Source organism: Notolepis coatsorum, assembly GCF_963971535.1.
Source record: "Notolepis coatsorum genome assembly, chromosome: 7".
NCBI classification, from domain to species: Eukaryota; Metazoa; Chordata; class Actinopteri; order Aulopiformes; family Paralepididae; genus Notolepis; species Notolepis coatsorum.
This window is the reverse complement of record NC_140171.1, coordinates 76275078-76299274: the sequence shown is the minus strand read 5'-3', so window position 1 is coordinate 76299274 and position 24197 is coordinate 76275078. Positions and strand designations below refer to the sequence as shown.

General features: G+C 44.8%; 1 protein-coding gene across 1 annotated transcript in view; it reads right to left on the bottom strand.

Annotated features, from left to right (window-relative positions):
- Positions 1 to 7405: 7405 nt before the first annotated feature.
- nr3c2 (nuclear receptor subfamily 3, group C, member 2) overlaps positions 7406 to 24197 on the bottom strand; it is a 383204-nt gene continuing 366412 nt past the window's right edge. Inside the window, exon 9 of the mRNA XM_084318531.1 lies at positions 7406 to 7867. Within this exon, the coding sequence (XP_084174657.1) occupies positions 7712 to 7867 (156 nt within the window). The 3' untranslated portion in view covers positions 7406 to 7711. The remainder of the gene's footprint in view (positions 7868 to 24197) is intronic.

Sequence of the window (24197 nt, the reverse complement as noted above, 5' to 3'; positions counted from 1 at the left end):
AAAATACAAATAAACCAATTCAGATAAGACTATTGGACACAGGTGATGCATACATCACAGATGTAAGGGAAATAACACACACCAAACAAACAACCAAATAAAATTACAAAGTAAGATATGAAGCAGAACAGACAAGAGTGACCTGGAACCAGCGTTTTGTTTTTCTATTATTTGCGAACAAACTTCTATTGCTGTTGCACTCCGCTCCACTTCCCCTTGAGAGTTGAGAAACCATTATAATTATATTTTTTATTATAGTGATATTTTCCACTGACCCAGGGTCAGTGGCTTTCATTTCCCCATCCCCTTAGTAGGCTGTCTCCCCATGTTTGTATCTTTCCCCCCCCCCTCCCATTAGTGTATTTTAGCACAGGTAAGATTGTGTTCACGCAGGTAGTATTTTTAGCTCCTTGTGCGTTACCTCTTGTTGCCCCCCGAAGGTGAAGGAGATGCCCTCGTGGCCATGGCAGTATGGTTCCCCCACCTCAGACAGCCCACTGAGTGATTAGTATATTGCCTTGCATGTTGTACAGGAAACTGCAGGCTACTGTGTATGTGTGTGTGTGTGCCAACCTGTCTTGCTAACAGTAGCATAGCCCTTGTGAGTTTTCTGTTTACTGTGTAGTGTACTGGAGTAGCCCTCATGCCAGGTAGATCTAGCATATACAGTATGTATGTTTCCGCCTTGTGCAAGGGGCTTGTGTACTGTAAGTGTAATGCCGCAACTAACTCTGTGTACTAACCATTTTGGTGTTAAATTAGCGGCCAGTGTAGCTAACTGGACTAGCTTTCGCCCTTTACCAAACAGTGCTGGCTCTGGTCGCGAGAGGGTCCCTCGACACCACTTTCAGTGGAAGGGTTTTGGCTGTCCTGCCACCAGATTAGAGAAAAGGGACATTTCCACATTTTGTGCCTGTTTAACCAATTGTACAATAAAGATTATCCTGTTGAATTTTCCAACGGAAACAATAACAGATATGTACTGTATGTCTCTCTGACTGGGAACCTACTACCCTGGGTTTATTGATGTCCAGATGTATTCAGGTCAACCTGTGACTGACTCTATCCCTAACCCATGTATGTATACCCTGTGTCTGTAAGACTGGGACAACATTGACGCGACACCTACTGTATCTCATCATGCCAGTGTGGACTTGTACTTATGTGCTTTAGTCAAATCCAGCTGGATGTTTTCATTTCCTCTTTTCCAGAGCATTTGGCTTTGTGCCAGCCGTCCTGTCTACCCACATAGCGCAGTGTCCTTCAGCACCAGAAAATAGTCTTCCCCCCCATACACACACACACAGTCACACACACCACACACACACCACACACACACACACCTACACACACACACACACACACACACACACACACACACACACACACACACACACACACATACATACACAGACGCCATGACTCAGCTTACATCACAGGCCTCTCCCACCTTACCCATTAGGCCAGGGAGTGTCCATATATAACGAAATAAAGTTACACAAAAGTATCACCACCAATATCCAAGACCGTGATAAGACTTGTGTAGATAATAGTAGTAATAGTATTGTGGCTGGAAAAAACATTGTGCAAAGGGACGGGAGGGTGGGAAAACAAACGTAAAGCAGAGAAGCTGCAAACAGCAAAGGGTGAAAGAGAGTGTGTTCAGAGAGTGAAAGAGAAAGAGCGAGTGTGGAAAAAAACCTGAGCTCAGAAAGTGGGCCACAGAAGCCGCCATGTGCGCGGGCGCAGCCGTGAAATCGGCCTGATCCAATTAGATTGTGTTTATCTGGCACAACTACACAGTGGAAGCTATTGGAAATCTGGGGGAGATTTGGAGACGGCTGTGGATTTTCAGAGAGGGAAAAAAAGAGCAAAAAGTAATACTGTCTGCGCTGCAGTCTGGCAAAGTGTTAACGAGGTTAATGGTGATTTATTTTTCTTGTGTCGTGCTGTAAACGCTTCACTCTCACATTCTCCCTCCATATTTGACCATTTACACATTTCTTCTCATCCCATTTTTCCGGAAAACAATATTTTTTTTTACCATTTACATTTTTGGTACATTTTGGTACTTGTTTGGGTGATGGAGAGGGTGGGCTGGTCTTAATCCATCATATTTCAAAGTGTTGACAAACATTTCCTAGCTTTAGTGCGGTCGGATGGCGTAGCGGAGATTGCGCTCGTCACCAATGCAAGAGGCTGCGGTCTCGACTCCCGGAGTCAGCATTGCCTGCGGCTTGGGCCGATCGTCATACTAACTCGTTTGGCTGAGTTAGCGGGAGGGAAGTCGAGGGAGGTAATCTGGCGTTGTGGTCAGGTTCTGGGCGCCTGCTCAGCGAAAGGCAGGAAATGGTGAAGGCAGCGTGACCTCCCATGCGTTACGCTTCACCAATGAGAGTCCTCGCTGCCAGGTGAAAAAAGAGCCACTGGCTGTCTCCACATGTGTCGGAGGAAGCATGTGGTAGGCTTCAGGGTTCCCTTGTACCGACCAGTAGGAGGAACATGCGCACAACAACCAGGTAGGGGAGGGGGGAATTGGCATAACGACTAAATTGGGATGGGGAGAAAAATTAAAAAAAATCAAGGCGGAGAAAGATATTAAAAAAAAGAAAAAAAACATTTCCTAGCTTTTTCAGCAATAAAGCAGTCACACATGTTATGGTTTCGATTGTACATAGTCAGTCCTCGTATCAAGAGTCAAGTTTAATTCTTCCCCTCTCTTTCTCTCTATGTCTCCCTTCACTCTGTCTCTTTTTCATACCATTACTTTGTTACAGTGCAAACTCTTTTAGGTTGTGATTATCCTTTCTCTCTCAAACACCAAATCCACCCTCCCCAGATCCATATAGACCAAAACGCTTACACTGTATTGCTGTAAGGTTTTCTTACATTATTCAGTCACTTTCTCTCTATCATTCTCCTCTCTGTCTCCCACTCCTTCTTGTACACTATCACACACACAAACACACAGCAAAACAGCATTATCACGTCCATTTTGTTAACTGTTTTATTAGAATCTTGCAAGTATTTTTTGTTGCAAACACAGGTATGGCAATATCTGCATCAAGATGTACAGTTGTGTAAGAACTGGTTTGAAAGCCATTTTATATCCATTTTATGCTGAAGGATCTCTACAGTATGTACTGGTGGATATTTGCAGGGAAATATTGTACAAAGCATTCGATTAAAAAGTCATTGGGGGGGGGGGGGGGGGGGGGTAAAAACACCATCTATTAACAAGAAATGCTGTGCCATATGGCTGTGAAGATATGGCTTAGTCGCTCTACAGCCCATTTTGTCTTTATATCAACAGAAAATATCAATGACAATGACTCTATATCTATAGTTTACAGTGAAACAGCAAAAAGAACAGGTTCTGTATACCATTCATGCCTGCACATACAACAGTAGGGTTGGAAAGGAGATAGCAGAAAAAGATTGATTTCTTCTATGACTATTGGAAAGTCATCATTTGTATTATACTGCGTGGTGACTGGTGGTCATTGGAAGTGCCCTACTAGTTGAATAAGCAAAAGCTAGCGATACACCCCATATGGGAAGGCAGAAGGGTGACCCTGGAGCTTGAGTACTGTCAGTTCTATAACCCCACTCTGTATTACTGTACCATTTCTATGCCTCAGAAGCTGCTGTATTGTTCATATTGAGCCTGTGCTCTAGTTTGGGTCAAATGAATGTCAGTTTTGGTCAGTTGAGAAATTGACCTTCCTTTTTCAATTTTAGTTTCTAGGTTCAGCTCAGTAGGAAATTGTCAAAACAAATAATTTTTTATTTGATTTGATCCCAAAAACCAACAAGCTTCTATCACTATTCGGTTCCTCTATGGGTAGAATGGTTGTGTTGTTGTTTTTTAAGCTGAAGAGGCAAAGAAGGTGCTTCCAGGTATGTTAGCCTTTTAATGGTTTGTGAATTGATTTTATTATTATTTTCTAAATTGTGGTAATCATCCAACAATATTGGCCATGGGTTATATTGTTAGGAATATCATGTCAACAGCAACAAGTACATTTAACCATCTGTTAAAAAGAAATACTTGATGCCAATTTTTTTTGTTTGTCACATAAAAGAGAATGCAAAAAGTAAAAAAAAGAAAAAAGAAAAAAAGGAAAAGAAAAGCAAAACCAAATAATATTATTTTAAAAACAAAGATAAAAACATAAAATGTCCTCTCTCTAACATTCAGGTAGTAAGTTCCATAAGTCTCTTGTCTCTCACAATGTTTGGTACATTCATAACTTGATATGGCCCAATCTGGTGCCAACCTTAAAATTATTTTCTATATTCCAACACATGACGAGTGGGAGAGACACATACAATTCCAACAGGATGGTTAGAGCAGAAATGTTTTATATATATATATATATATATATATATATATATATATATATATATATATATATATATATATATATATATATATATATATATATACTGTATACATATATTTATATATATACAGTATACTATACTCAACATAAAGACTCACTGTATTATTTACAATATACACTGTAAAATTGTAAATCAGGTGAGATAAAAAGGCACAAGTTTCCCTTCTTTAAATACAATGTAAACATCTCATCGAAAAAAGCATGCGTTGACATTTTCATTTTACAAAAAGGATATTGTTTTTTTCTAGACAAAGTACTTAAATATTGTTTTGTTTTTTCCCCAGCAAAATATAATTCTCTCAAAAATACTTTCCCATTCGTCCTACGAACCTTTTGACATTGTTTTTTCTTTCTTTTAGAAAAAGAAAAAGGAGAGATAGAGAGGGGTGGTGGTGGGGCAAAGAGAAAACAAAGTAAGAGCTTATCTTCACGATCCTTCACAACTTGAACACAACAACGCACAGTAAAAACAGGGATTGTAAGATGAGACTGTGTCGTGTTACCATAGCTACCCAGCATGACCCTGCCATTCTCAACCCACTTCCAAAACAGCTACACTATCAATACATTTTGATAAGAAAAACAAACAAAACAAAGTTTTTTATACTTCCAAAATACAGATGAAAACTTCTTCTACAGTATTAATTATTTCAAAAAGCAGAAGCCGGCAAGATAGCCGGCTAGCTCCAATAACATTCCATAGAGGACTTGTCTTTCCTTTCACGTGAAAGAGTGGTAGACTGTCACTCTCTTTCAAATACCTCAGTTTGGAATGAAACCGGAGACGGACGAGATGTCATAATGTAGCACAACAATACCGTCACCATGAATGCAGAGGCAGTAAAACCCTAATACAGTAGTACACCAGCCCTCACGCCTGCTCATGACATCACGTTGACTAGGTCTTAGCCGGGGTGATCATGTAGAAGTCCCCCACCCCCCACCCCACATATCAAACCAGACAATTCTTGCTAGCCGCTCTAATGCCTCATTTCACATTGTGTCTCCTCTGTGCAAAATTGAAAATGCGGCAATAGGATATGGCTAATCCTATGACATAAATGCAAAATATTACCCACGCTGAAATAAAAGCACATCAACTATGCACATGCTTGCCAGGAAAGAAAAACACTCACACACCAACTTCATTACATACGCATGCATGCACATGTACACACACACACACACACACACACACACACACACACACACACACACACACACACACACACACACACACACACACACACACACACACACACACACACACACACACACACACACACACACACACACACACACACACACACACACACACACACACACACACACACACACACACACACACACACACACACACACAAACACACAAACAACCGACCCCACTGGTTTTCTTCTCCAACGGCTCTTATCTGCTTTCAGTAGCGTCACAGTAGTGTTCCACAAGCACCCGGCAGCCAGCGGGGTGGACAGTTAGACAAGTTAATGGTCCAGATGACTAGGCCTGCCATACCTAGAGTATAGTACTGTAGATGGCCCAAAGAGAAATGAAGAAACACAAAAAAGCAAGACGGGCGGACGACCAAGCCAATGCAAATATTCAGTCCTTTTTCTTCTTCTTTTTTTTTTATATCAAGCATTCATCAACATGTACCTCAAAACATTTTCTATACAATAGTTGAGTAGAATGTGACTGTAAGCAAGTTAATACCTGTACACGTTTGCCTTGTTTTTGATACATTAGCCATTGGCTGTAAGCACTGTAGAGTAATGTTTCTGATTATATAGACAGTATGTGTTATTGTGTCCATAGTGAACTGTATATAGACTATGCTTGTATCTGTACATGTTATGTTGTCATTTGCTTTGCTCTGTATAAAAGAAGCACCTTGATGTAAAATGTCTGGCTTGTCAAAAACTAAACCTTTGCAACACACTTAAATAAAAGAAAAAAGAGAAAAAAGATTTTATTATTTCTGGGAACAGTAGATAAGTGTTGGTTCACAAAGGGCTGGTTTTGCTTCATCGTGAGTAAAAATGGGACAATTGCATGGGCGCTCTATATATTACACAAATAACAGCAATTACTATGGATGGAGATCAGTCAAATCCATTACCACCGGAATCGCCGAAAGTCCTAGATGGTGAATGCACTGCGTTTTCTGTTTTCTCTCCAAAACTCTTTCGACATCGGGACAGAGATCATCATTTTGACAACGTTGCGCTGAATTCCTACAGGGCGAAGCCTGAAGTAGTTGCTATTAATGACGGGAGCTTCACGCGCTGCACTGTTCTCAAGCTTCCTTCACACAATAAAAACACTATTTCAAAACAGCTTCAACTCTGACGCTTTGCATATTAGTTTTGATTGTTTTACAACTTTTCTTTTTTAATAAAAAATGTAATATGTGAATGTTATTGATGGGTGTTGTGTGGTGCACACTGATTAATGATCAAAAGTTGGATTTGTTAACGTTTTATGCCACTATTCAGCTTATGATGAAGCTTTTATAGCCCTTGGAATATATTCGAATAGACCTTTCTCATTACAGTTAGAGACTAGCATTTCTGTCTAGAAAATAGCATCCCTCTTAATGAATTATCTTGCTCTGTGGTCTTCCTGGTGGTGTCAATACACTGCAAAGCTAAATCTAAGTCGGCTATTGTATTTTTTTTTGTAGATATTGTCAAGAAGCATAATATTATTTGTGAAAGTCTGCTAAAGCCACAGTTAAAATTAAAAGTGTTTTTATTTGAATTTTTTTGTGGTGGTGGGGGGGGGGGATTTGCGTTTTTAGTGCATGTGGAGTGCATTTGTGCGTTTTGTGTGAATGCGTGCGGACAGCGTATGTATCCATGGGGACCCCCCCCCCCCCTCTCTACATGTTTGTGTGTGCGTAGTAAATGTGTCAAGCGCATCCTTGGACATTTATGGCTTTGTCTCCATAGAAAAACACTGTTATCGTCTTTGGGGGGGGGGGGGGGGGGGGGGGGGGGGGTGTAGGGATACTTTGTCACATTTTGTCACAAGTTCTCCTCAGTGCGTCGTACTTCCGCTCCAACGTGGGCTCTTGGTGGCTCCGACCAGCCCGTGGTGACTACAAGCCAGGGGGTCAACTTCCCTCTATTCATCGTCCCCGGACCGCACCGCGCCACCTCCTCTCCCACTCGAGAGAAGGATGGTGGGCATGTCGGCCAACCAGGTGCAGGCCACTGGTATGGCCCTCCTTTCCCCGTACGTCTTCCTCCGGTGATCTCCTCCTCTTCCAGTGTCAACGTCCCTTCACTCCTCGCTGGGTGTCGAGTCACTTCTTGTGGAAGTAGAGTGTGTGGGTGAGGCCTGACTCCACCTTTGGTATCTGGTCACTGATGATCTCCACCAGCATGTCAGGGAACTCCACCTTCAGGGCCTGGGACTCCCGGAAGGTGTAGAAGCAGAAGTCCAGCAGATTGCTCACCAGCTGTAGGGAACAGAGAGACAGACACTTAGTTTCAGACACACAAAGGTCCCATCTTCTCTCACAGGAAAGGTTCAAGATGTCTATTGATAGATGGAAACATAGGTCCACCTGCATAGGGTGGATTTTCTTTCACCACCTGTTTTTTCTTAATCCTTGAAGTGTCTATTTTAAGATTCTGCCAGGTAACAGGTTGAAATAATGTCCCATGGGGTTCATTTTTAACCCTTTATTACACTTATCCTGAACCAAAACCGGAAAAAGAAGAAAAAGAAAACAGCATAACTTTTGAAGTTAATAACAAATTAAAACATTTTCCCAAACAAATTTGACCCAAGAAATTCAGTACAATTGTTGTTTTTAACACTAGCACAGCCATGGAGAAAATGCCACTAATTCCCGCCAGGAACGGGTCAGATGAAAAGTACATATAACCCAAAACTGAAGGAAAAATATAAAATAGCGTAACTTTAGAAGTAAACAACATTCAGAGACAAATTATACCCCATACAATTCTGACCCAAACAACTCATTAAAATGGGTATTTGTAAGATTCAAACATATCCTGACTCTATTTCAGGAAGAAAACAAGCAGAAATGGTTTTGATCACATCTATATTTTTCCATTTATGAATAACTGGCCCACTGTTGCAATAATTGCAACATCTATTTGAAACTGTAGTAGTACCTATTCCTGACTGAATTTAGACAAATAACTACATACCTCAGACTAAAAAAAGATACAAAATATATAGTAACAAGGTAAGACAGACCACATGCCAAGTCTCCCGCTGAGCCCCTAGCTCTCTCTTTTGGAGCAATTTCAACAATTTTCCAAGTAAGTATTTGACCTGTAGTTTATTAGTTCCAGAGGACATTAGCTAGCATACCAACTCAGTGGCGTCGCGTGGGTAAAATAACAGGGGAAGCCAAATTTTTTTTATTAAAAATAAAATTATAAAAATATTTGTATTAATATATTTTTTTTTTAAGTCAAGCAGTCACCATGTACACTACAGTATGGCTCGGCGGCCAGTCAAACTTTCTTTTTATTTATTTAACAGATTGCAGAATGGGTACAATACAGTACGGCTCAATACACACAATTATATAAGGGGTTGCAGACCAGAGAAAGACGTTTGTCTTGTTAGGGTCATTAATACTGCTGGAGCATTGGTTCATTTTTGGTCAGATTTATCCTTGCACGATTTTGCGCGCCGCGTGGGAGCAATATATTCGGTTGCAAAAAGGTGTCCCACGGTCTCCTCTATGGCCGTGAATATTTTCACGCGGATCGGAATCACGGCGCGCCCGTGGGACACTTTTCCGTTTTGGCGAGTTTATTCCACGCTTTCGGCGTTCCTTTTCTAAGCATTTTCGGGGCTACATGTGAATGAGTAAACGTTGCGGGACGCCCAGATGTTTCCACGATAGAAAGCTCGCGTGGATCCCATAATAGGCTCACTTAATACAGCTTTTTTTTTAAAATCACGCGACATTTTCAGGGTCGCGAGCCGACCTTTTCCCCTCGTTTTCGATGATGGAAGTGATTTAGGAAAAGCTTCGGCACGCCGAGAGGTACCCGTGGATTTAATCTCGCGAGGATCGGGGCAATATTCGGCCCGTGGGAGCAGTCACGGGTTAATACAATTTTCAGAGTGCAGAGGGGAGGTGTGCAGAGGGGATGCCAGACTAATTATTCTGCTCACAGCCCCGTTTTAAACTTTTAAGGTGTGGCAGTCGAATCTGATTGGCTAGTATGGGTTTTGGACTCTACATACATGAATCACATGGTTGAGGCTGGAGAAAGACACCTACCCCCTGCCTCTCCTCTAGCTGCAGTGAGCATAGTGAGTCTGACAGTGTGTTAGAGAGAGTGAGAAGGAGAAGAGGGAGACATTTAAAAAAAAATTATAATAATAATTATAACACAGATGCACAGATGAAAAAGAATGTAAACTATATTAAAAAAAAGTTATATTAGTTGGGTCAAGAACCAACATTCTGTGACCATTCTCTGGCTAAGATGTTTTGATGATTGATTTGACTTCTATGGACCTTTTATAAAATATTTAGCCCCCGTGTCCCTCCGAAAAATCCCGGAATTTTTTGTCAGATGGCCAAATCCAAAATACCTGCTGACGCCATCTTGAAAAATGTACTTTTGATCCAGAGCACCTAGAATCATGTATGAATACACTTTTTTGTCTAAGTCAACCATGACGATTCCAATTCTGACATCAGTTTGACTCTATGACATCAATTTGACCCAGAAATCCAAGATGGCCACCATATAGTAGAGCGAAAATGTAACTTTTAATGTCAAAACCAATTTTACCATGGTACTGCTGTACTTTAAACAAACTACCTTCATAAGGATCTCAGCAAAATAATTGATGAATGTACAGTATGATAAGATAACTAATTATACTTCAAAATACGCTCTCTTAAATAGCTGTAACTTGAACAGATTAACAATGAAACCACTTTTTTTCCATTTTTTTTTACTTAATTTTTTTTGTACTTTATAGCATTTTCAACTTTTTCTGGCCACGCAGACCGATAGAGGGAGAGAGGAAGAACGGGAGGAGAGGTAGGGAAGACATGCAGCAAATTGTCGCCGGGACTGGGAAACGAACCCGGGACGACCACTTCGCGACTCAGCACGCTATGTGGTGTGCTACTGGAGCGCCCCAACAATGAAACCACTTTGTCATGTCATGATCAGTCCGAATCACAGCATTCTGCCTCACTAGATTCTGAATCATCAGATTCCAATGAATCACCCCTCCTCCTCCATACATCATCATCTCCCTTCTCATCATCATCCTCCTCACTCTCCTCTTCCTCACTTTATTCAGCTGGCCCTGGTGCAGGTAGATGTGTTGGGAGAGCAGGTTGTGTGTGGCGGACAGGGCGACAGCGACCACCCACCAGCTCCCAGCCATGTCCGAGTGGCAAAGGGTGTCGCTTCAGGGAGGGGTGGCACACTAGATATGCCAATTAGTTGGCACGGAGGCAGTGTTGGCATAGGCTATCTGCATATGGAGGGAGATGGATGAATGATTTGTTCTTCATTCTCTTCCACTTTGTGGCACGGGGGTCTCAGCCATGGTGCTACTCTTCTTGTCGCCATAAATAACATGTCGTGTGAACTCGAACAGCTCCTCTAGCACCTCCTCCTCAAGGTCAAGGCTATCTCCACACCGCGAGAGCAGCCGTCGTGCCATAGGGCTCTTTGCCACCTTGTCATACACCGACGACTTACCCTTGCCATAGAAGCCTGAATTGGCATCACAGCCTGTAATACAGTGTAGCTGCACAATCAGGGGAGGAAACTAACTTTTTGGCTTACCAGCCAACTGGCGGGTATCTGATTTTTTTTACCAGCCAAATAGATTTTTTACCAGACAAAAAAAATCGCTAATTGTGATAATTACTTCTTTGTACGTCTTCGTCTAAATTGATTTTCAATCATAGTAAATTAATCACACTGTCTCTACTCTTCAAAATATTACATCATTAAATCACATATTAACATGAAAGAGGGAACTATTCTGGACTGGGTTGGGCTGAACTGGGCAGTGAAAGATGCTGGGTTGGGCTGGTCTAGGTTATACTGAATGATGAATTGAAAATGGGGGACCCTGATGTAAACAAGACGAAAGTCTTTCTCTGGTCTGCATCCCCTTAACAATTGCATGTATTGAGCCGTACTGTACTGTACCCATTCTGCAATCTGTTAAATAAAGTTTTCATTCATCACAGCTCAACTACTAGGAATGTGTGTCTGACTCTTAAGTGCAGGAAATATTCATCAGAAAGGGGGGACATGATGGAGGGAATGGAAAGAGCAGGTTTGACAGGAGCAGGGTTGAAGGGATTGATTGAAAAGTTTATTAACAGATTGCAGAATGGGTACAGTACAGTTCAATACATACAATTGTTAAGGGGATGCAGACCAGAGAAAGACTTTCGTCTTGTTTACATCAGGGTCCCCCATTTTCAATTCATCATAACATATTGGAGTGTGGAGGAAGTGGACAAGGCATTAAGCAAACAGGACTGAAATGGGGGACCCTGATGTAAACAAGACTAAAGTCCTTCTCTGGTCTGCATCCCCTTAACAATTGTGTGTATTGAGCTGTACTGTATTGTACCCATTCTGCAATCTGTTAATAAAGTTTTCAATCAATCAATCAATACTGGGTTGGGCAGTGAAAGAACCAAGCATTTCACTGTAATGTAATAGCTAAATAAAACAACTTGAACTTGACTTGTTACATTTGCACTCTGGTTGTATGCCAAATGTATTCTGGTTGTACTGTACTTGTGCTGTAAGATGACAATACATTGGAACCGAATCGACAACGCTAGGGGTTCAGCAGGTGTGTTCTGAATGCCAAATATGACAACATCACCGTTGTGAAGGGCATATGGGCGAGTGGTGATATGCTGGGAAACCCGGTAATAATAAAATGTCACTCGGCTGCATTTAAGCAAAGCCGCTCAGTATAGTCGTCCACTATGTTGAACGCGCGTTATGGTAGCTTGTTACATGCTAGGTAGCTAGCCGGCTAATGCCGGTTGACTTGTCATTCTCATCCGACTCGAAGGAGACGCGTCGCGTGCTGTTGTTCGCCCCCATGTCAGACCGCACCGATATCCGAAAGCGACGACTCTACATGCAATTATTTTCATCCACTCATGTGTTTTTGTAAGTTTGTCTACGTTGTCAAGCCGGCTGCCGGTGGCAGGAGTTTGTAGGTCTTCTTCTTCTTCTTCTTCTTCCATGAGTTAATGGCAGATCGCGACCACTGAAGGCGCATACCGCCACATACTGTACAATCCTTTAAACCCCATAATACCCAAAACAAAACCCCTTCCCTAACATCACCACCCTATCCAATCCTAATCTATGAGTCATTCATTGCCTCCTGTGGGCTGACTCTGGCTTTTTCTACACTCACCACCACCTTCCCTAACTCTCTTACTTGATCACTCACAACCACCTTCTTCCCTAACTTCCCTAACTCCTTTGTTACTTGCCCCATTGTCAACCCCTTCATACCCATGTCTAGTACTGCTGCTTCAACTACTAACTTTAACCTCTCTGTCCTACTGCTAACCATCACTATTGTATTCACTACTCTTGTCACAAATGCCACTATCTCCAACTTCTCCCCCCACACCCTCTCTTTCTCCTCCTGTACTTCCTCTACTGACAAATGCCCTTTTCTAAACCCCTGATCCTCACCTTGCTTCCCCTGATCCTCCTGCACTACCCTTACTGCCAAATGCCCTTCTCCTTCCTTACCTTGCTTTCCCTGTCCTACCTTCCTAACTGCCTCTGCATACGAAATCCTATCATCCCTTCTCATCTGCTGGACCACTACCTCTCGCTTCATCGCCTCACAACCCCAATACGCTACACTATGCTTCCCACCACAACTACAACACCTTGGCTCCACTCCCATGTCACACTTCCCATACTCATGCTCCCCACTACATCTACCACATCTCTGTCCCTTCCTACATGACCTAGCTATATGACCAAACTCCTGGCACCTGTAACATCTCAACGGTTTTGGCACAAACTCCCTAACCCTATATGCCAAAAACCCTAAAAATACTCTCTGACTAACCTCACCCTCAAACTGAATAACTATCGTCCCTGTCTCCTCCTTCTCTACACCTCTCTTCATCCTAACTACACTCTTAACTTTCCCATTACGTTTGTCACTCCTCAACTCTTCTAACAGCTGCTCCATACTAACCTTAATTGGAATTCCACTAATCACCCCCTTGCACCCACCATCCCTTTTCTCCCCTACTATCCCTACTCCACAGACCTTCACTTTGCCAATGCTCTTCATTTCCCTAGCCTTCTCTACCTGCACTACACTTACACACCCTATAAATAAGTTCCCATCATCTAACACCTTTCCGTACCTTACCTCTCCTAACTGTGCTCTAATGAGGTTTGACAGCTGACTCGGCTCTATGTTCCTAACTCCGTCTACTCCCTCGAATCGCACCACTACATTCAAACCTACAAACTCTTTCTCTCTACCCTCATCCTCTGACCCACTCAAGCTATCTCCCCCCTCTTTCTTCCTCTTACTCCCCTTCCCCCCACTTTCCCTGCTCTTTTTCCCCACCTTTTCCCACCCCTCTCCCCCGTTTTCCTCACCTACTCTACACTCCATATCCCTATCCACACCCTCTCCTTCATCACGGCCACCACTTGCTCCACCGCCCCTGGCTCCCGACGTCGAACCCTGGGGGGAACTAGGGCCCGAAAACGGCGACATGCTTCGTTCACTCCTACTCCTACTCCTACTCCTACTTCTAGCTCCCGACCTCAAACCCTTGGGGGAAACAGGGCTCGGATACGGCAAATCCCATACCATCAACTCGTCAACATGTGAACACAAGTCGCAAATCTTACAACCATCGTCGCCCAAACTCCAATCGTCAACACTACCACCACAACACATCCGATATTTCGGCATTCCCAACCTCCTCCTTCCCTTCTTCCCCATCGCCGCGTTCGCGCCCCTCCTAACTCGTCGGAACCTCCGAGTTTGTAGGTCTGCGCGCAGTGGTCTGTCCACTTCCCCTAGATGGGCGGCATCTTCTAGAAAACGAGTGTTCATTGGAGGAGCTTAGAGCGCATCTGTACAACGATGATGTTCATTGGTTATGGTCTGATTATTATGTGGCGCAAATGGGAGGAATCAAGGGGGGAGTCAGAGTTCGGTTTGTGTCAGTGAGCGAATCAGCAGATTGCAGAATGATTTTTTTGTTTTGTTTTGTAATTACTAGTACTCGCCAGACTGGCGAGTGCTCTTCATGAATTACTCGCCAAACGTAAAAAATACTCGCAATTGGCGAGTAAAGTGGCCTAATTTCCTCCCCTGTGCACAATACAATCTGCCATCTCCTCAGTAACCAGGCCACGGCAGAAGACTGTGTCCTGCTTTCTCTTGATACAGAGCATACCGGGCAGCTGTTGAGAGATGACCGCTGCCGTGACATAGGCATCGGTGTCGGCTGCATCAATGACCACAGGGCCACTGTAGCCTGACTCACGTAGAACTGTGTAAGCAGAGAAAAGGATGGTGTGAGCCTCAGACTGGTCAAAGCTGTAGTTCTGCATTGGTTGCTGGGTTGACAAGTTGGTGCAGTGGGAGCCAACAGAGTAGACGATCTCTGTATCTACACCCTGTGCAACAAGGTCAGTCAGATAGCTGCATATTACTTTTTGTAGCCGCTCCTTGTTGCTGACGCTACACAGCAGTGTTTTGAACTCTCTGGCAGAGGGGAAGGGGTCGCCCAGCTTCATGTAGGTGTTGGGGACATGTACCTTACCTTGTACCCGCAGATCTCGCTCATCATCTTTAGTTGAGTATGCTGCGTCGTACGGGTCATTTACACAGAAAATACGGTCAGCATCACCATGGCGGGCAAGGATGATGGATGATACCTTGTGGACATAGTCCAACCACTTGTATGGGGTGCCATCTTGTGTCTGCCGATCTTCTGCTGATGGGGTTGCCATCCTCCAGATCATGCCCATGTCGACAATAGCGGTGTAGGGTTCTTGCAGATCTACAGATTGGAGAGAGAGCTTCTGAATGAGCTTGCTCTTCTGTGTCTTCCTATATGTGCCATTGGAGTTGAATAAGGCCACACATTCCTCGACAACACGATGTTCCAGCAACTCGGAGAGATTCACAAGTTGACTGACCTCAACCAGGTTGATCACTGCCTTGAGAGCACTCCGCTCCATCTCAGCAGCTCTTGCTTTGAGTTCCTCCCCGGGCTTCTCCATGCAGGGCTGCTTGGAAAATGTCAAGCGTTTGCTCAGAGGGACAGGTGCATGGAGGGAGGTTTTCTTACTGAACACTCGGTCTTGCAAGAAGCTGGTCAACTTCTCCTCTCCCACAGCATAGGCTGAGTTGAAGTCCGCGATGAGTTCATCAGAGGCAGGCATGGCTGACTGTAGGGTGCGGAGGGTGGGTGAGGCTGGATCAAATGGGAAGGAATCAAACTCATGCATGCATGCGACCAGGTCCTGCACGCGCTGCTCATCTTCTCTCATCCTTTTCGGACCACATTCTATGTGCTTCCTCTTGGCTTTTTTTGTGTGGCCAGGGCATTGTGAGCCACCCGGATCTTGGCCAAATTGTTCACATTTCTGGAGTGCACCAGCAGCTGCTTCTCATTCTGGAGGATGGAGAGCCAGCCAGACTTCATTTTGCTGCCCTTGTTCATTGTACACTCGATCCACATGTCCCAGGCCATGTTGGAGTAGGGGTTGCCTGTGATGGACTGAGTGAAGTCAGTACGAAGGAAGGCAACCTGATCAGCAGGGAGAGCTGTCAGCATTGCCCAGAAGTCAGGCAGCCACCTTCCATACCTATTGTTGTCGTACACTACCATCCATGGCAGCATGGCACGATTGGCACGCAGAGAGCTGACATACTCATCCCAGTTGCAGATATGTACTGCATGCACATTCTGCATGAGTGCATCTGTCATAGACAGGAAGTCCCTCCAGTAGTCCGCCATATCACTGGCCTCCACCTGGGTGAATAAATTGGTGATGAGGCTCTCGAGGTCAGTATCATCCTCCAGTGCCGCATGAGCAGCTGCACGGGGTTCTTGGGAGAGACTCATATCTCTCAGAATCTCAAGGTTCTCCCTTGTCTCATCAGCCAGGTTGGGCATGAGCCTCCCCTTTACGCAGCCCCCTCTTGTAATGCTTGCCTTTCAGTGCACGGTCGACGGAGCCCTCTGCAATAACTCCTCCTGCCACAAGTACATCTCCTAGCTCACTCCCCTTGTAGCGCTTGTAGATAGCGCTCATCATCACACACTGTGAGCGCTCATCATCACACACTGTGTATGGAAGGGACCAAGAAAGGGTACAATGTCATGGTACTTGTTTGGGTTCTTGGCCTTGAGCAGAGTGATGAGGACGTACACAGGATGATCTCCCACTAAGAAGGCGAAGGGCATGTGCTTAGTTGCGATGATGGTAGACCGCTTCTCCATGATGTCATTCGCAACTGACTTGTTGGGCGGTTTATTGTAAGATGTATGAAAATAAGCCTTGCTCTTCCTCTGCTCCATATTCAAGCCAGCGTGAAACCCATTGTATGAAGGGATAGTCTGCTCAACTGCAGCAGGACGATCACCATTTGTATCTGCACAAGCAAGGGCATGAATAATACTCCGCTTGCGCTGAGGCTCTGTACTTAATGAGAACATAGTGGGCTTAGGGCGGATGGGAGGCTCACCGGGCTTGATGGTCCTATACGGCATAACTGCCTGCATCTCAGACGCCTTCTCAGTCAGTGCCTGCGACACAATCTTGGCATCTTTTATGCACGCATGCTCAACCTGGATGTTTGCCTCATAGTCCTGTACATGACATTCTAGACGTTGCAGAAACATCCAGTTACAGCGGTGTGCAGTACCCCCTCCTGTCAAGGTGTCATTGAGAAAGTCGTCATTGTCAATGATACTGATGCTTGGTTCACCCTCAGCGATCCCGCCAGGACACACCGAACACCGCTCAAGGTCATGCATGGTCCAGACATCACGCAGGAGAAGCACATTCTGGTAGCTTATCCCCATGCCCAGCCCAGTAAGAGTCAACAAGCTCCTTGTTTCGAGTCATCCCATGAAGGGTGACAGTGGCATTGATGGTGGTAGTGGTGGGTCGCTTTATGACGTACTGTGTTATGAGAGAGGTGAGAGAGTGTGTGCTTGGAGTCAGATCTACCCCCTTCTTTCCCCGCAAAGCAGATAGCAGCTGCACCATGAGAGGCGAAAGCTCTTCCTCCTCTTCTAGCTCCTCGACCCTCGGTGGCCATGGGACAAGTTTGACTGACTTGATGTCATCCCTGAGCAGCTTAGCCACATTACGTACCAGTTGCTCACTGCTGACACCGATGGAGGAGAGTGCTGCTTCGACATATGAACCACCCCCAGATGTGTCATAGACTAGATCGCTATGGCTCCTCTGATGGCGGGAGTGGAAGCCAATCTTGCTCTCAAACTCCCGGGTCAGGATGTCTTTGATGTAAGATGACTTGACCCCGGATGTTGGGAATCCATACCGAGAAATTATAGAGCTGTAGTCTCGGAGGAGACTCTGCAGTGATCTCAGCTCATGTTCCTCAAAGATAACTGTTGTGATGTGGTCAAAGAAGATAGTCTGAGCCTCACGGAGAGTGACATTGTGCATGTGTGGGAGTTTGTCATCTTCACTCATTTTCTGGTAATTACGCACATATTTCAACCAGCATTTGAGGTGATATCTGATTTCAAGTGCATAGGGCTGATCAGCTGCATAATCAATCAGACAGTTGATTCTGTCTCGCATTCTCTGGTCTTCCAGGGCCACCGTGTGGCTCTTGAAAGCTGCCCATGCGTGATCGTACGAAATCAGTACCAGCTTTGATTCTGGGTGGTTGGACGACTCTGTCTTACAGCACCAGACACATTTGGTTTTATCATGTATCAAAATAAATTGTAAAAAAACAAAAAAAAATTGTTTCATTGTTAATCTGTTCAAGTTACAGCTATTTAAGAGAGCGTATTTTGAAGTATAATTAGTTATCTTATCATACTCTACATTCATCAATTATTTTGCTGAGATCCTTATGAAGGTAGTTTGTTTAAAGTACAGCAGTACCATGGTAAAATTGGTTTTGACATTAAAAGTTACATTTTCGCTCTACTATATGGTGGCCATCTTGGATGTCTGGGTCAAATTGATGTCATAGAGTCAAACTGATGTCAGAATTGGAATCGTCATGGTTGACTTACACAAAAAAGTGTATTCATACATGATTCTAGGTGCTCTGGATCAAAAGTAAATTTTTCAAGATGGCGTCAGCAGGTATTTTGGATGTGGCCATCTGACAAAAAATGCCGGGATTTTTCGGAGGGACACGGGGGCTAAATATTTTATAAAAGGTCCATAGAAGTCAAATCAATCATCAAAACATCTTAGCCAGAGAATGGTCACAGAATGTTGGTTCTTGACCCAACTATATATATATTTTTTTAATTTTTTTAATTTTTTTTCATATTTGATATTAATTCATATTTTGATAGGGAGGCCTGGCTTCCGTTGGCTTCCATAAGGATTCGCCACTGTACCAACTATACTTCACCATACTATACCAACCATACTTCACCCCTTCAGCTGAAAACCAAAGGTCTATGATGCCTCAGTGTTGGAGCACTACATCTATCTCCTCTGCAGACGTTGAAGCAGTAGGTGCCTGGATTCAATTGCTTTATTTCAAGCACAGGAAAAGTGCCTCTTATAGACTTCTACACCCCCACCAACCAGCCCATTACAGACAGTGCAGTGGTGTTGGGCAGCCACACACTATCAACACATTTGACCTGGGGGGGGGGTCATGAAGACTGTCCTATAGTATGAGAGGAATTCAAGAAGCACGTCATCATCCCTTGCAAGTTCCACACAGCCATGAATTACATAGGCGAACTCACTGGGTACAAATGTTGAGGTGCTGGCTACTCAGACATCCTTGTTGAAGCTGGCCTTGCAACCAGTGGCTGCCTGAAAAGTATTCCGAGTTGGAAATCATATGCCAAGGCTCTCTTCAATCTGAAGGTGGTTACGGAGTTGCTGATCAATGTTTTCCTGAATGAGAAGAATCTGGACACACAGGAGACCCTCAATCTTACCCACTGCTGCAGTCATGAGAAACGTTATGCCACTCTGAAGGACTCCTCACTACTCAAGGTGATTCATCAATACATGGACTACCAACAGAAGGTTCGCAAGGGCCACCTGGGCAAGAGGAGCGTGTTCTGGCTCTATGTGACGGATCATACAAGGCTGGTCTAAACAAAAAATGCTGGTCTTGCTGTGAAAACCAACAACTTTGAGCTCATCCATCACTGCAATGGTGCCATGGTAGAGCTCGTATTTGCGTACGATGGCCACAACTATGCCAGGTAATGCACTAATACTCAAGCACATACCAGAAGTGGTGCCGTACAACCTCTGCATGTGCTCAGCTCTACGCGCTGACTCTGGAGATATGTAGCATCATTGATGATCCAAATTGCCCAAAGGCAGGGAAGCACCGTGAGCTGGAGCCTGCCCAGGGAGCAGTTTATCCATGAGCACTTTGTCTCCAAGAAGAAGGGGTTCTTTGAGTGCCTCAAGAAGCTTAAACTGAAGACAAGGGATCACTGCAGCAAGAAGGTCAAGCTCACATCTGCACAGGGCAAGGTGGATATTGCTTAAACTGATTCACTAATTGCTATATCATACTTCATAACACATTTTAAAATTTGACATTGTACTAATGCAACACTTGTTTCTTCATATTCCATTGCAGCTCTTTAGGTACCAGGGGCAGAGCAACCCGGCCTTCCAGCTGCTCATTAGTCCCAGATGCTGGATATGCCCATCAACCTCCAATAACAACCTCTCACATCATGCACTTGGCTCTCCCGATGGCTTTTTTGCCAAGACAAACAAGGCCACCATCCTTCACTATCTGCTCCAGGACAGGGATGAGGATGTGACCTATCGTAAGGATGCACTCTTCATACATGATGGTAACACCATCTTCCACATGATGACCAACCTCCCACCAACCTGTGGAGAGATCTTGGACCATAGGATTTCCAAGGACCACATTGTCCTCTCCACAGGAGAGGCTAAATTGAATGGGACTATGGAATTATACCTAGTCATACACTAGGTATTGGGGTTCTTCTTCACTTGTTACAGGTCCAGGCTTCTGACATCCATGCCCAGCGGTCAAACCAGGAGGAGACAAACAGCCGTGTCATCTTTTACCTCCACCAGCCTGTCAAGTGTGGGTACAAATCCAGCGTGGTGACACACATATACTGGTGATCCTCCTCTACCATGTCAGCATGACCAACCTCTCCATATACTGGTGATCCTCCTCTACCAGCATGACCAACCTCTCCACATACTGGTGATCCTCCTCTACCAGCTTGACCAACCTCTCCACATACTGGTTATCCTCCTGTACCAGCATGACCAACCTCTCTATATACAGTACTGGTGATCCTCCTCTACCATGTCAGCATGACCAACCTCTCCACATACTGGTGATCCTCCTCTACCAGCATGACCAACCTCTCTATATACTGGTGATCCTCCTCTACCATGTCAGCATGACCAACCTCTCCATATACTATACCGAGCAGCATGTGAGCTTGACAAAGCCGAGGGACAGTGAGCAGGCGGAGCCTGAGGTATGCACTGTGTGTGTGCCATGTCATGGTGATGATGTCGATAATAATATGAATGATCTAATGAAGATATAATGACTTTAACGTTAAACTCTTTTAAATGCTCATACGCCGACGCCGTAGAGGTAGAGTCTGACTCTGAGCGAGTGCTGATGCAACTCTCGGCTTCGTCCATGATACTAATGCTCGCAGATTCCGCGGTTCCACTGTTTGCTATGAGGAGTCTGATGACGTAGCCAGGGGGTGACAGGCGCGTTGCCAGATTGGGTGGTTTTCCGCATTATTTTGAAGCCTGTTTACGGTGTGTTTTAAGTGGGTTTTCGGCTGAAAGGCATATGAAATCTGGCACACCTTTGAACGCCGTTATAATAGAGTGCTGAGAATGAACGCACTTTTGAACGCCGTTATACAGCACTGAGAATGAACGCGTTCTCAATTACGTTCATTTAGCGGAAATACAGTATGTTCAGTTCACGTTCGCCCAAAATACAAACGCTGTAACTGAGGGGTACAATTCCCTGACTGTATTGATAAGTATGGTATCATTAAACCACTACCGCTTTATGTACTTTAACTACTGGCCATACAGTACACAATATCTAAATATGATGAACACTTTCCCACCATGAAACCAGGTCCACACAAAGGTAATAATCAAATATTTAATATATAGCAAAAGGTACATATAATATTCACCATTACATTTATGATTTGAATGCTCTTGTAAGGCAAATGAGTACTCGTAGGCAAATCAACACTGAATGTCCAATCTCTGGTTACGCAGGAAGCAAGTATACAACCTGGCTCTTAGGGAATTATATCTATGGTCACTTAATGATTATAGCTGGATATACTGTAGGGGTCCTGCCGGTTGTAGGCCGGTAGGGGGGGTAGGAGAGCCGTCGGCAGTATCCCGTCTGGTCAACGATGTCTAGAGAGACTTCACGTACAGAAGACAGTGCAGTAGAATCTTGATCCACAGATGAATACACCTTGGCTCTCTTGTAGGCTGTAGCTGTAGCTGTAGCTCCACAGTGAAGAAGAAGCGAGGCGACCTCAGTCTGGTCTGAGCGCCGTCTCACCTTGACTCCTTTCGGGGTAGATCCAACACTCACCGGTGCTGGCGATTATCCGCTCCACAAATCAAAGTACCAAAGCAAATATATATTCCATGCCGCATAGGGCTCAGCAGTCGTCGGGTAGGTAATCCAATGTACAGGTCCACTCGGTCCTCGCCTAGAACTCCTCGGATGAAAGCACCACGCGTGGTCTGCCCAACCTGGTTAAGACTCTAGATAACACGAGGAAGCGATGGGGGTGCTGCTCACTTTAGAACTCTAACCGCACGATGCACCATACATAATAGACTATTATTACTTAATAGAAATACGGTGCCAAACTCTGGCAATTCAGCTATTAATTCGCACGAGGTCTCACTGCTATTCTAAGGCCAAACAGGCCATACTACACCGCACGCGGTATCGTGGGGTGAGGCTTCACGTTCTGTTACTTAGTTGGGTAGAAGGGTAAAGGACTAAGAGGAATTCTACATTTCTTGCGCCATATTTATATGCACGGTGGACAAATAGTGCCACTCTGCTTTCAGTAGCCGTATTCCTGCGCGGAGCCGGGGCTAGTAAGGGCATGTCTCGTCGGTACCTTTGAACTTGAACGCCAGGGGCTGGTCCCTGGCGCCTGGTCCTTTTGTCCAATAAGAGAATGAACTATTATGGGCTGTAGTAGAATAAAGGAATATTCCGTGTATATGTACAAGGAATATACAAGGGATATCAAACGATATACAAATACTATTCAATATATATCCATAAATAAATATATATATTCGGTTTAATCTGATCCTTCACAACAGCCGCCCCCTAATTAGTCCCACCTAATTAGCTAAGCAGAGACAGATTAACCGCACTGTCCACTACTCAATGTCCGCTGTAAGGGTCAGTCAACTCACAAAGTCATAGGGTCATGGTCGTCATCGATAGTATCGGGGAGCCTTGGCAGTTCTATTAGCCTCGCCACGGGTCGGGTGTAAGTCCGTCCTTGGACGAGCACTTCAGCTGCTCGGACCTTTCCATCGGCACCGGTGATCACTTTGCTTACGCGGCCAGCCGGCCACATAGCTCGGGGTAGTGACTGGTCGATAATCATGACGACTGTTCCTTCTGTCAAATTGTCTCTCTCTTTTACCCACTTCTGGCGGGTCTGTAGAGACGGTAGGTAGTGGAGTAGGAAGCTGTTCCAAAACTTGTCAGCCAGTACTTGACTGTACCTCCACATTCTTCGGCAGTTCGCTTCTTCAGGCCTGTACATTGTCTGTGGTAGCGCGGGGTCCAGCCGCCCCATCAAGAGGGTGTTGGGGGTGACTGGGTCGACATCTGCTACATCACTTGAGACGTAACCGAGGGGCTTTGAGTTCAATACTCCCTCGATCTCCGTGAGGACTGTCATTAGGACTTCTTCCGCCACGGTCTGGGCCCCAAGCACGGCGTACAGGGCTGTCTTTATGGAACGTACTTCTCGTTCCCAGGTTCCACCGAAGTGAGGTGCGTTCGGGGGATTAAACTGGAAGTCAATCTGGGATGGAGCGAGGTGGGTCTTAAGTTCTGGGCCCATAGCTTGGAAGCTCTCTCTCAGCTCTCTTTCTCCGCCTTTGAAGTTTGTCCCGTGATCAGACAACAATGTAGACGGTTTTCCTTTCCGTGATGTGAATCTTCGGAAGGCCATAAGGAATGAGTCTGTGCTCATGGTTGGGAGGAGTTCGATATGTATCGCTCTGGTGGTCATGCATTTGAATACAATACCCCACCGCTTCTCGGTTCCTCTTCCTCTCTTTATATACAGCGGGCCAAAACAGTCCATACCGGTGGAGTGAAAGGGCTTGTCGCCGAGTCGGAGGCGACAGGGAGGTAGGTCAGCCATCCGGGGTATACTGGGCTGCGCGCGCCACTTACGGCAGTCTAGACAGGTTCGCTGGAAGCGCCGCACTGCTTCTCTCCCTTGCAGTATCCAATAACGACGTCTGATC